The sequence below is a fragment of the Oncorhynchus keta genome, chromosome 35 (genome assembly GCF_023373465.1).
Source record: "Oncorhynchus keta strain PuntledgeMale-10-30-2019 chromosome 35, Oket_V2, whole genome shotgun sequence".
NCBI classification, from domain to species: Eukaryota; Metazoa; Chordata; class Actinopteri; order Salmoniformes; family Salmonidae; genus Oncorhynchus; species Oncorhynchus keta.
In genome coordinates this window covers 67,650,102-67,663,550 of record NC_068455.1, presented here as the reverse complement: position 1 = coordinate 67,663,550, position 13,449 = coordinate 67,650,102, and the positions used below count along the sequence as shown (strand labels likewise).

Here is a 13,449-nt window from a genome sequence, read left to right as displayed (position 1 = left end):
CTGTGATTGGTGTCAAATTCTTTCTGTCCTATCCCCAGCCTTCGCCTTGGAGAGCTCCGCCCTCAGCTTCCCAGACCTCTGCCGATTGGTGGCCTTCTACTGCATTAGCAGGTGATTACCACTACCTTTACCCCATCTACCTGTCAATAACACTGCCACTGCTTTGGTCTATTTTGTCCACAGACTGTAAATACGCTGTAATGGCACTCCCATTACAGAACAGGGCACCTCCATGCTGTTCTAGCCCACTACGGCACACTGTGTTATTTGATCATAAATAACCTCAATATGTGTGTGTTGTCTCCAGGGATGTGCTGCCTTTTCCACTGGAGCTCCCAGAAGCCATTGCTCAGGCCTCCACCCACAGGAAGCTGGAGGCCATCTCCCATATGGGATTAGGTAGGAGTTCATTCAACGGATCTATAGCATACAGATGTAGGATCTTAATTTGATCACTGTTTTGTTGCTGAGTATGTTCCTGCACAGCAGGAAATGCAAACTTGTTGTGTATTTGAGGTTTAATAAAGGCTTTAAAATGTCAGAATTGATTTTCCCTATGGAAATATATATCAACCCCTACAGAAAATGTCCATTAATTAAAATCCACATAATAATTCACATTTCCTGTTGCTTCAGGATTATTTTCCTGCTGTAGCAAACTGGCTCAAATTAAGATCCAACATCAACATTACATTAGACTGTGGGATGGGGGGATGGGGCGACCTACACACAAGAAAGTGAAGGTGACCTGCCTAAATGACTACCGCCCCGTAGCAATCATGTCGGTAGCCATGAAGTTCTTTTGAAAAGCTGGTCATGGCTCACATCAACACCATCATCCCAGAAACCCTAGACCCACTCCAATTCGCATTGACTCGGTACTGGTACCCCCTGTGTATAGCCTCGTTTTTGGTATTTTATTTTTTACTATAGTGTATTTTGTCAATATTTTCTGAACTCTATTTCTTGAACTGCATTGTTGTTTAAGGGCTTGTAAGTAAGAATTTCACGGTAAGGTTGTACGAATACAATTTGGTTTGATTTGAAAAGGAACATAATGTGTCTAGGGGTTGTTTCTGGACTGGGCCTAAATGTTTAGCACAGTAGGATATGGTCTTCAAAGCACTTCAATATCACTCACTTTATGGCGTGAATCAATTACTTATCCTCTGAACACGACAGTATGAAAATGTTACATACCAGAATCTGGACCGGGAAACATTGTCTTTCTTCTCCTTCTTTTCCCCACAACCCGACAGAGTTCTGGAGTTCACTCTCTGACACCCAGAATGGACCTGGGGATCTACAGGCTCCACCCACCATCAAGGCTTCACCCATTACCACCAAGACTCCGCCCACCAGTGCCATGCAGGTCAAGGCGGGTCTGTCCCAGGACCTGTGTTACCTGCTGTCCCGCGGCAGACAGGAGTCTCTCTGCTTCATTAACCCTCTCTTTCTCCAGCTTGAGGTAGTCACCCTTAAGCACAGATCTAGGAACAGATTAGCCCACCACAATTCCTCACCATAACCATTGGGGGAATAAAAATAATGTCTTACCCTGATTCAGTTTACTTGGCTTCCTTCAGCTGGAGGTAGAGACTTATAAACACATCAACATGGCTGTAAGTGGGAAGTCATCCCAGTTTTTAAAGATGTCACCTTGCAGAATCTACCTTTTAACCACATCTGGGATCAGTTTTCCCTACCAAAATTCCTAACCATAACCATTAGGGAGAGTGAAAACATATCTATCTGACCCTGAATCAGTCGGTATAGGGACAACTACCTACCTCCTACCTCCTTTCTCCCTCCAGCAGCAACAGCAGCCGCAACAGTCGATCCCGGGGGCGTCCCACAAACGCCACCGCTTCAAACGCAGCATGAGGGTCCGTGTCTCTACAGAGAGCTCCATGACTCTGTCTGGTTGTGGTGGTGGTGGGGGGGGGGCTGGGTCATTCCCCTTGCCCCCACCGGAGAACCCCAAGGACCAGGAGAGGCTCCAGCCCACACCCCTCCAGCCCAGTCCCAAACCGCACAGAAAGGTCCATCCTGGGGCTGGCGTCCTGAGGAAAACCCCTGCACTGTCCCCCATGTCGGCCGAGGATGAGGACCTCGTGCCTGTACCGCCAGCGGTAAGGGTCCCTTTATGATATTCACTACCGTTCAAAAGTTTGCGGACACTTAGAAATGTCCTTGTTTTTTAAAGAAAAGCACATTTCCATTAAAATAACATACAATTGATCAGAAATACAGTGTAGACATTGTTAATGTTGTAAATGGCTATTGTGGCTGATTTTTTTATGTAATATCTACATAGGTCCATTATCAGCAACCATCACTCCTGTGTTCCAATGGCACGTTGTGTTAGCTAATCCAACTTTATCATTTTAAAAGGCTAATTGATCATTAGAAAACCCTTTTGCAATTATGTTAACACAGCTGAAAACTTTTGTTCTGGTTAAAGAAGCAATAAAACGGGCCTTGATAAGACTAGTTGAGTATCTGGAGCATCAGCATTTATGGGTTCGATTACAGGCTCAAAATCACCAGAAACAAAGTCCTTTCTTCTGAAACTCGTCCGTTTATTCTTGTTCTGAGAAATGAAGGCTATTCCATGCGAGAAATTGCCAAGAAACTGAAGATCTCGTACAACGTTGTGTACTACTCCTTTCACAGAACAGCGCAAAGCCTAAAATAGTCATTTACAACACTAACAATGTCTACACTGTATTTCTGATCAATTTGATGTTATTTTAATCGACCATTTTCTTTCAATAGCAAGGACATTTCTAAGTGACCCCAAGCTTTTGAACGGTAGTGTATGTCTCCATCCTCTGTCTTATTTTCTCTCTTTTCCTAACTCCCTTTCTTTCTCTCCTGAAAGCACACATCCAGTCAACACACTGACCAGCTGATGCATCGTATAAAGATATGACCTTGACTCCGTCTCTCCCCAGGCTCCAACAGATCCTCCAGTGGGGGAGGTAGAGGAGGACCCATCTGCTCCAGAGGAGCCCAGCATCGAAGAGGCGTGCTTGGCCTTGGAGGGCCACCCAGCCCCCTCTCTGGCCCAACTGGACAGCAGCAGCTCTTTCAGCAGTCTGGAGGAAGAGGACACAGGAGCAGAAGCAGAGGACCAGTTCTTCAAACAACCAAACCCCAACCCTCAGCACCGCCCGCCCTTGGTGCGCTCGCGGGGGGGTCACGGAGGCCTGCAGAGGATGAGCGCGGCATTTGTGTGTTTCTTTGCTCCAGAGAAGAGGCTCGCCAGGCTGGTGGAGGAGCTATCCAGGGAACGGAGGTCAGCAAAACCACTTATAAATATAGAGAGAGACTTTGGGAAAACTTGATGCCATGTTTGTGCATTTGAACATTACATTTGTCTGTTCATGGCAATTTTTTTTTTGGGGGGGGAATCTTGTTCTAATCCTACACATTAATTGACGTGGCAGTGTTTAAAATTCCTAAATGAAATGCTATTGGTTGATATTGCCCATAGGGAGCTAACATGGCTTCCGTGGAATTGTGTAGTGTCATGTAAATTCATCATGTTTTTGGTGTGAAAACCTCAAAACTCCAAACTCTCTGTCTCTGGAGGTCTGCGTTTGGTTCCTTGGTCCAGGAGTTCCTCCAGAAGCAGAAAGAGGAGCTGAGAGGGGTCTTGACCCAGGCTGACTCTTCATCGTCGTTTTCCTCGCCGAAGTCCTCTTTGGTGGTGCTCCAGGGGCTGCGGTGCTTCTTGTCCCAGGCCAAGAGCTTCCTGCTGGACAGCGGAGAACTGTCGCCCCCCCTAGAGACCCTGGTGCCCGAAAACGAGAAAGGTACCACCATTCTCACCTCCTAAGGATGCAAGGAGGAAAAAATAGGATAGAGGAAGAAAGAGAGAGAGGAATATATCATAAGAATGGGAGAGATACTGAGGAGAGGCAAGAATTTGGAAGGGGCAGGATCTTCAGTAACTTCAGGTGTTCAGCATCAAACACACAAAACAGATTGATACGATACACAGGACATTACAAATACTTTTAAATGCTGCAAAGCAAGCCCATATAATATTCACTAAAGACTATAACACAAATATTATTCGATATTATCAGCATGTCAATTGGGGAAAGCATTACCACCACTGTCTATTGGTTTGACAGGATGTGTAATAACACACAGTAAACCCATAGAGAGAGACATAGATCTACGGAAACAACAGGCTAGCTTTAGATGAGACTCAGACAAGACTGTCCAGAGGCTTTTAGTGAAAAGGTATTACCACTGCGTAGGGGGTAGCTTTTCATCCATGAGTTCATATTGTCTCTAGGATTTATAAAGCTTTGCTAGCCAAGCCAGAGAACTACATCTATCACATTTAGCCTGCCAAATATCTCTGTACGTTGCTGGATGGGAGATATAAGACGTCCATTCATTGATATTACTTATTTCGGGGGACTACGGGGGATGGTTGGTGTGTGTGTGTGCTGAGGCTTTTGGAGACAGTAGAGTGGACTCCACACTCACATTTGCGTCGGTGGAGGCATTTTCATTTTTTTCTCCCTCATCGTTTATCATTCAAAGATATCACAGTCCCACGCGCACTTGAAGAGCAGCACGATTCTCAGGCTGGAGGGAGAGTGAGAGAGAGCGGGAGGAAGGGGGAGATGGAGGGAGGGGGAGAGAGAGATGGAGGGAGAGAGAGGAAGGGAGCGAGGGATGGAAGGGGAGAGAGATATGGAGAGAGGGATGGAAGGGGAGAGAGATAAATAGAGGAAGAAGGCGAGGCAGGACGAGGACTGGGTATTGATGTAGAGCTGACATTAGCTTTATGTGTGTTGGACAATGTCAGCCTAGTCAGGGAATCCTGTGACCCTCCACTTCCCCCTGTCCCTTAGTAATGATTAATCATTTCCTGACTGAACAAGTGGGTGGTATGTGTAGTGTGTGTATGAGTGGGTGTTGTGTTGTGTGTATGGGTGTGTATGAGTGTGTGTTGTGTGTGTATAGGTCTGTGTTGTGTTATGGGTATGTGTTGTGTGTGATATGAGTGTTTAGATCTGGTACGTTGTTATTTTAGATAAATGTTTGTAATCTGAAACAAAGTAAATCTTTCATACAATATGTTTCCTTATAATATTCAACTACTGTGTGTGTGTGTGTGTGTGTGTGTGTGTGTGTGTGTGTGTGTGTGTGTGTGTGTGTGTGTGTGTGTGTGTGTGTGTGTGTGTGTGTGTGTGTGTGTGTGTGTGTGTGTGTGTGTGTGTGTGTGTGTGTGTGTGTGTGTGTGTGTGTGTGTGTGTACCTATGTATGTGTTCCCCCATGCAGCCATAGCCCTGGAGAAGGCCATGTTTGGCTGTGTGCTGAAACCTCTGAGGGTGCTGCTAGACCAGGCCCTCCTCTCCCTCCACAGACAGGACGGCTCCACCCAGCACCTGGCCTCTAGTCTCCTGGCCTGCCAAGAGGGGGCGATGGAACGCCTCGGAGTGCTGGTGGGCGTGCCTGACACACGCGGAGTGGAGAGGGTGAGGCAGAAGCTGGGCCTCATGCAGCGCACCCACTCACCCATAGACAAGGTGCTGCTGCTGCTGCAGGTCTGCAAGTCGGTCCAGAAGGCCATGGGGGCCCTCCACGACGGTGGTGAGTCGGCCTTCAATTTGCCTAATCTTAAACGTCAAATAAAGTAACCACAGCCAGTGATTATCTATTATAAATAGAAACATTTTAAGAACCATTTATTTACCTGTTATAATCTAGAAGCTGTTATCAACTGTCATAATCAATCAATCAACTGTTATTAATCAATCAGTCTGTTAAAGCTGTCTTGTGCCATCCTCTTCCTGCTCCCAGGACAGGAAGTGAGCTCTGAGGACTTCCTGCCGGCGCTGTCCTATGTGATAGTGATGTGTAACACGCCTCAGATCCTACTGGAGGTGGAGTACATGATGGAACTACTAGAGCCCTCCTGGCTCACTGGGGAGGGTACGCACTATACCCAAACCACACCCTAACTACACCCCTTATAGCCTACACCCCTTATAGCTTACATCCCTTCCACCTTAAAGCTTACCGAATGCTTCCCAGTCGAAACAGTATTATGGCGAAATTTGGTGCCATTTTTATTTCCTGGGAGGTTTTATTAACACTCAACATAAATGCTAGATTATTTTGAGGTTTTTGAATAACTTCCTCAACACTTTAACTGAATGTTTCAATAAGCCTTAATAACACAGCTAGGTTATTTGGGGTTAACTGTTTTGAACTCCAAGCACAGATAGGACACATGGAAATGCATTTCCTTGGGCATTAATCATGAAAACACGTTTATTTTTATTGTGACACGGCGTCCGTGAGATTCAAATCTATAATATTCTGTTCTTGATCCATGGAATTAGTCCACTACGCTACTAGAATGGAGCTAGCATGCCATGTTTTTTTACGCATACAAAGCTAATTTACTTAACAAAAGGCATGACATAGCACAAGTGGGGGGGGGACTTTTGCTCCTCTATTGTTCCTCAAGCAAGAGGCCGATGACATCAGACCAACTCCTTCACTGCCTTACTCCTTGGAGTTTGTAGTTGTGTCTAAAAAAACAACTATTTTACTCAAAACATGTTTTTTAGAGTGTGTACTTTACTGTATTTACACTTGGGATATTGCCTTTCAACTGTAAACGTTTTTTTTAAATCACTGGAGAACATCTTTAGGATCAGGTGCGGCCAATTAGTGGGCGCAGCCAACACACCTGAACACACTTAATAAGATAGAGAATAGGGAGAGTTGTGTTGATGCTGAGAACGGAATGTATGTTTTGAAATAACATTCTTAGAATGTTCCTCTAAAAGTTACTAAAGTTTTCTTCTAGTTTTTATGGAAACATTTTTTTACGTTTTCGGAACCATTTGAGAACATGACATTAAATAGAACCATGAGGGAACCTGTAGGAAATGTTATGCGGATGCACTGAAATTCCCACAGAAGAACTTTGTTTCTTAACGTTCTTGGAAAAATTTGAGAACATTCCCAACGTCAAACCAGTTGGAGAATATTCCTAGAATATTACCAAAATGGAAAATAAATGTAACAATGTTTTAACTTTTAGGAAAAGTTCTGTTAAACATAATTACTCCTGTAAATTGCTCTGGATTAGAGCGTCTGCCAAATGACTGGCCCAGCGTTGTCCAGGTTTGGGGGAGGGTTTGGCCGGGGGGGCTTTACTTGGCTCATCGCGCTTTAGCGACTCCTTGTGGCGGGCCGGGCGCCCGCAGGCTGACCTCGGTTGTCAATTGAACTGTGTTTCCCCTGACACATTGGTGCTGCTGGCTTCCAGGTTAAGCGGGTGGGTGTTAAGAAGCAGCATGGTTTGGCGGGTTTCGAAGGACGCATGACTCGACCTTCGCCTCTCCCGAACCCTTTACACTTGTGGGAATTGGCTTTTGTGGATAGGGCTCAATTGAAATGTTTCTTACAGAAGAAATATGAAAGCATATGTAGTGTAATGGTCGCAATTGAAAGGGAACAGTTAGGAGATAATGGGAAAAGAATTAGACCAACGGTGAGTACACAGTTCACCCCACACAAGACATTACACTGTTGATGTGTATTTTACATTTACTGTACTTTTTGCTGCATTTGTTAACAACGAAATCTGAAAATCCTGTGGATACATTCAGTAAAATGAGAAGATTATTCCTGGAAAATGTGGGGTAAGCGCAACATGAGACAAAAACATGACATGGGTTTGAGTGAGAGGAGCAACTGGAGTCTCAAAGTGGCCACACACCTCTCCCAAAGTGTGCACGGTTCCTAAGCAATTTCAATGTACTTGTATGACTCAAAGAAGAGTCTTCAACTACAAGCTGCTATTTTGAGCTCTCCAAGCTGTGCTGTTGAGGAACTAGAGCAATCGCACTTTTAGTTGTTTTCTTTGGAACACAGCCCTACATCCCTGCCATCACACAATTACTGTTGTTGTTTGCGCAATCCAAAAATGGTCTGGGTCAGCTGGGCATCATTTCAAAGCTTGTTCTATTGCCAACATGACTACCTAAGCTATAATATATGATTTTAAAGTGTTAGGCTGGGGTTACACAACGTTGTGTAATGGCAGCCTACGGCTTTCACAAGGCCATTCAGAGAAACGGATCGTACTGTTGGTGCGCATAGATAGGAGTCATGCGGCAAAATGGAGTCATAATAAACAAATCAGAGACTCATTCTGTTCAGAACAACCCAGGGTATGACGCCATGTCATCTTGTAACCACATCAAACATATTCATCAGAAACATTGACACTGCATATGACATGAGTTTTATGATTTGGAAACTAGAAGTGCACATTTGGACTCACAGGTGTTTGGCTTGCTTGGATCACATCAGTGGTATTTATTATAATCCTCAACGTCTCGTCTTTCAAAATACATAGTCCTCTCAATTTGCAGCATTTCCCTCCCTCAGACAACAACGAATGTGTAAAAGTAGCCCAATTATAGCGGAAGGGATGGGGACAACTTGTCGCGCGCCGAGCTCAATTTCAGAACATCTGTCAGTCAAAACCCATGTATAGCATGTTATTGTACACCCACAACGTTCCAATTTAGGAGCTTATCAGTGCTCAAATCTGCCGTTTTCAACCCGTATTCGGGTATGAGTGTAAACGGCTACATGTGCTGCGAATGTTCCAAAGCCAAGCAACTAACCTGCACCGTTCCCAGAACGTTGTGGGAAGGTTGTATGCAAAATGACCCTCGGACAACCACACTCACCAAGCTCTAAGAGACATATGGTTCTCAGTACGTTATGTGATAGCTGGTTTACCCTCTCCACCCCAAAGGAGAGGGCACCACTACGAACTACACCCTTTTCCTTTATACACTCTACCTCTAAAATAACATTGCGGATAATGAAGACAACATAACTGTGGTCTTGATGGATATTTAGATGCCATTCATAGTCACTGTATTGACATTTAGCTGTGCCCCCACCCACTCTTCCAGGTGGCTACTACCTGACCAGTGTCTATGCCAGCCTCTGTCTGATCCAGAGCCCTGAAGCGAAGGGGGACCAAGTCCCCCCAGGAGGTCTGACCCGCGAGGCCCTGGACGGGCTGAGGGAGTGGGGCCGCAGACGCAGCCTGGAAGCCAAGAGCAACCGTGAGAGACAACAGAACCAGGTGAAACACTAGCTCCTGGGTAACCATAACCATTAGTGGAGAAACTGCCAAACTGACCCAAGATCAGTGTCTAGGGGCAGCTTCACCCTATTCTGAGACGCCACTCGACCCAGACCTGGATTTAAATAGCCTGGATTTAAATGTGTTTTCTTTCAAATACTTCAGCTGCACAGGATTGAGATGACAAAGGAATAGTCCCAAAAGAGCAAACCCCACCCATCTATAACTCCAGACAGACGCACCCTCCTTGTGCTTGTTATTCGCCAGAATCATGACCGCCATTCACCAGCAAACATAGTATGGTGGATAAGCTGGTTAGTGACGTGGGGAATACTGACTCCCTTCAAATAGCAGCTTGCTAAAAACCCACTCCTTTGTCCTAGTATTTGATTCGTCCCCAAATGATGACCATTCACTAGATGAAATGGTACAAACACTGTAGTTAGCTAGTCAGTCACGTGGGCTACTCACTCTCTTCAAATAGCAGCTAGCTAAAACACACGTACACACCACACACCCGCCAGCAGATTTGCTATACCGCCACTGAGGGAGATCAGTGAGCTAGCTAAGTGTTATGAAGAAGTGGGCGGTCAGATAGCATGAAATTTACTGAGCAGCAGCAACCCACTGAAGAGAGGAGAGCAAACACAATATGCACACGGACAGTGAGGAGCTCAGTGACTCTGTAAGTTGCAGTTTTTTAATGTTGTTTAATGATGTGGTTCATGGGGAACTTGCTGATTTGACTGTGTCCGGTATGTGAGAGTGTTAATAGAGGGTGTTTGGGAATGGGCAGGTTGTGTTATATGGAGGCAGGTGGTACTGTAGGTGGTTCTCCTATTATGTAATATAGTATATACCCAACGTTTCAACTGGTTGTGGCACACTGTATTTACATGTAGTATAGATGTATATTATTGTACTTTGGTGTAGGCTATTTATGTGTAAGTGTATGGATTCATTTTGTTAGGATGAAGGGACAGTGTGGTTTAATGGAGCTGTGTACGTGTGTTTTAAAGTGTGTGTTTAAAGTAGAAAAGTAAAAGTGTTGAATTTGTTTGAATATTAAGGCAATGCATGAAGACTGTTGGACTGTATTCATTGTAGAATATTTTGAAACTGATTGGTATTGATTTATTATGAGGAATGTGCATTTGTGGTGTATTGCCTACAGTATGTAATGCTGTGTAACGAACAGTAGCCCATTGAGGCTCTGTATACTACTAGCTCTCACAGTCTCACGTCAGAATTAGACTTTCATCTGTGTTTCTCAAATGTCAAATTTCAAAGTTGTTCCAAACCTCACATTTCAGAGTGTTTAAGGTTAAGTTTTGGCATTAACTCCAAATTTTTAACATTAGGGTTAAAATTAGACATTAACTCAGAATTGTTAAGGTTAGGCATTAACTCTGAACTTTCTATCGCTGGATTCGAACATGCAACCTTTGGAATCAGAGGCAGATGCTTACGCCCATCCGCCACCCCTGTCCACAACCCGAAACAGCGCTCACTGTTGCCCCTAGTGGCCGGTTTCCACCTCATCTCCCAACATCCTCAGACATCGAATGCTGACTTGTATCCCGGGTGACGTCCTGGTGTTTTATGTACTGTTTACAGTATTGAGTTAGTTTGGTTTAAATGAATGGAAGACAGTATATTATTTTGAAGCACTCTAATTTTCATGAGTCTTCTGACGGCTATGTTATAAAGGCTGTTTATGTGAGTTAACAAGATTATACATTTTGTAACTCATTTTGAGTGTGTGTGTGTGTGTGTGTGTGTGTGTGTGTGTGTGTGTGTGTGTGTGTGTGTGTGTGTGTGTGTGTGTGTGTGTGTGTTTGTGTGTGTCCTGTGTGTGTGTGTGTGCGTATCTTTGCTTGTATGTGTTTCTCTCTGTACAGAGGTGTGTTCGGGTACTGTTCCAGGACGGCGAGCGCAGCGCTGTGCGGACGCTGCAGTGGAGAGCCGGGGAGAGCTGCGAGGCCCTAGCCCGGCTCTGTGCCTCCACCTTCGGAGTCTCCGAGCCCCAGGACTACACCCTCTACTGGAGGTCCGGGGGGGAGATGAGGACCCTTCCCACCCAGACACAGCCTCAGGACCTGGCCAGCCACAGTGAGGGAGGCCCCTCTCTCTCCTACCTTCGCACGGACCACGACTTCAGCAAGATGCGGCGCCTGACCAGAGGGGGAGCTGTGGACCTGGGGGAGTCCGTGTGTGAGGAGTGAAGGAGGGAGGGCGATGGAAGGAAGGAGGGCGATGGAGGGAGGAAGAGGAGGTGGAAGAGTCCTTCTCGGATCTCAGCGTTTTTCGATTTATTGATTGATTAAAAAAGCTGTGTTGTGTCTTGGACGTGTTGTCATAACTACAGCTCTCACTAAAGACTAAGGGGCAAGTCTCAATTGGCACCCTATTCCATAGTGGAGGTCTAAAAGTTGTGCACTGCACTGTATGGGCTCTGGTAAATAGGGTGTCACTTGAGACTCAGCCTTAGAGGAAGGGCAGATTGGTTGTCTATTATTCACATCACTTCTGTCAATCTACTGCTCCTTGGTTGGAACCATAGAATTAGAATGAATTCTATAAATTATATTTCTATGTTCAGAACCCTGTTGTTAAGGGTTGGGGGGGGTGGCCTAAAACACTAGCTACCGGTATGTCCTTGCTACTGTAACGTAAGAGCGACGGAAATATTTTTTGTAAGACCGAACCTCAATACCAAAGTTAAGAAAGTAAAGTCATACACATAGGAATGTGTGCAGCTCAGAGGACAAGCTTTGCTTTAAGGTAAGATAGACCTGGTTCTTTTGACTTATTTACAGTGTTACAGATAAAGAAGGAGTGAATAAGAGCCAATACAGGCAAACGCCATGAAGCCATTTGGATTGTGAGTCTGAGGTACTGTTGATGTTGGCTCTGCCACCTCTAGTCACTTACTGTTGACAGGATTGAGGGAAAAACATTTTTTAACTTTACAAATAGAAAACCGGTTTGAGGAATTTTGTTGAAAGGCACAATATTTCCTTGTTTTAAGATTTTTGCCAACTGAATGTCTCTTTATGTTAAAAACGGACACATTTGTCAAAATAATTAATTTTTTTCTGTTTCACTTTCTATTACTGTTTCCATTGAACTGCTTTAATATTCCATGATAAAAGTAGCTTCTGAGAGAAAAGACCATCTATGTGACAATGGCCAATAAAACTGGGACCATGTTATGCCTCATGGCGATTAGCTGAATGTAAAGTCACCTAAGTGGCCATGGCAACGACTCCTGCTGCAGATCATCTTTGCCAACTGACTGTTCAACTTAATGTTAACACTTATAATATATTATTACAATAATGAATTGTTTCAACAACAAAAAAAGGTGGAATAGTTATATTGAGTATGAATCACAGATTTCTAAAAAGGAAAGTGAGATATTTACCTTTATGGAAGCTTTTACTGGAGAAGGGGTTCTTTAAAGAAGAACAAGGACACATGGAGGACTATTGCATGCTCTTTTCATTGAATGTCAAGACTTTGCTGGTTTCGTATGTGATGCATGTGTTGACTGTGTTGAAAAAGGCAACATAATGGCATTCACTATTTCATTGGCTGTATAACACATTGCTGTATTTTGTCCAGTAATACAAAATCGCAATAAAATTGCATTATCGGTTCATAGTGCTAATACATGATGTGTTCTTTGCTTATCAGTGTTTGCTGCGTACAATCTGTATTAATATAATGTTGAAGTTACAGTATATTGCTAAGGGAATATTACAAGTCACCACTGGGAGGCAGCAAATTACTTTACTTATACACTGAGTATACAAAACACAAGGAACACCTTCCTAATATTGTTGCACCCCACCCCTTCCTCCTTACCTCCCAGTACCTACTGCCATACCCCATTCAAAGGTACTTCAACATTTTGTCTTGCACATTCACCCTCTGAATGGCACACACACACACAATCCATGTCTCAATTGTCTCAAGGCTTAAAAATCCATTAGCCTGTCTCCTCCCCTTCATCTACACTGATTTGAAGGGGATTTAACAAGTGACATCAATAAGGGATCATAGCTTAATTCGACATCTTAGTCATTTAGCAGACGCTCTTATCCAGAGTGACTTACAGTCCATGGAAATCAAAACTACAACCCTGGCTTTGCTAGCGCCACACTCTACCAACTGAGCCACACGGGACCACAGCCTTCACCTGGATTCACCTGGTCAGTCTATGGAAAGAGCCAGGTGTTCTTAATGTTTTCTATACTCTGTACGTTGTTTTGCTATTCTTGAATTG

The 13,449-nt window shown here is 44.4% G+C and overlaps 1 protein-coding gene across 3 annotated transcripts in view; it reads left to right on the top strand.

The window, feature by feature from the left end:
* The window catches only part of rin1b (Ras and Rab interactor 1b), a 34,732-nt gene extending 23,232 nt beyond the window's left edge, over positions 1–11,500 (top strand). For 2 of the 3 annotated variants that reach the window (XM_052497371.1, XM_052497372.1), the window contains exons 4-13: positions 39–111; positions 308–399; positions 1,260–1,468; positions 1,815–2,132; positions 2,958–3,301; positions 3,598–3,821; positions 5,312–5,623; positions 5,834–5,965; positions 8,983–9,158; positions 11,060–11,500. In XM_052497371.1, coding sequence (XP_052353331.1) covers positions 39–111; positions 308–399; positions 1,260–1,468; positions 1,815–2,132; positions 2,958–3,301; positions 3,598–3,821; positions 5,312–5,623; positions 5,834–5,965; positions 8,983–9,158; positions 11,060–11,383 — 2,204 coding nt within the window. In that variant the 3' untranslated portion in view covers positions 11,384–11,500. The remainder of the gene's footprint in view (positions 1–38; positions 112–307; positions 400–1,259; positions 1,469–1,814; positions 2,133–2,957; positions 3,302–3,597; positions 3,822–5,311; positions 5,624–5,833; positions 5,966–8,982; positions 9,159–11,059) is intronic. The other variant, XM_052497373.1, reaches the window with a different exon arrangement.
* The last annotated feature ends 1,949 nt before the right edge of the window (positions 11,501–13,449 follow it).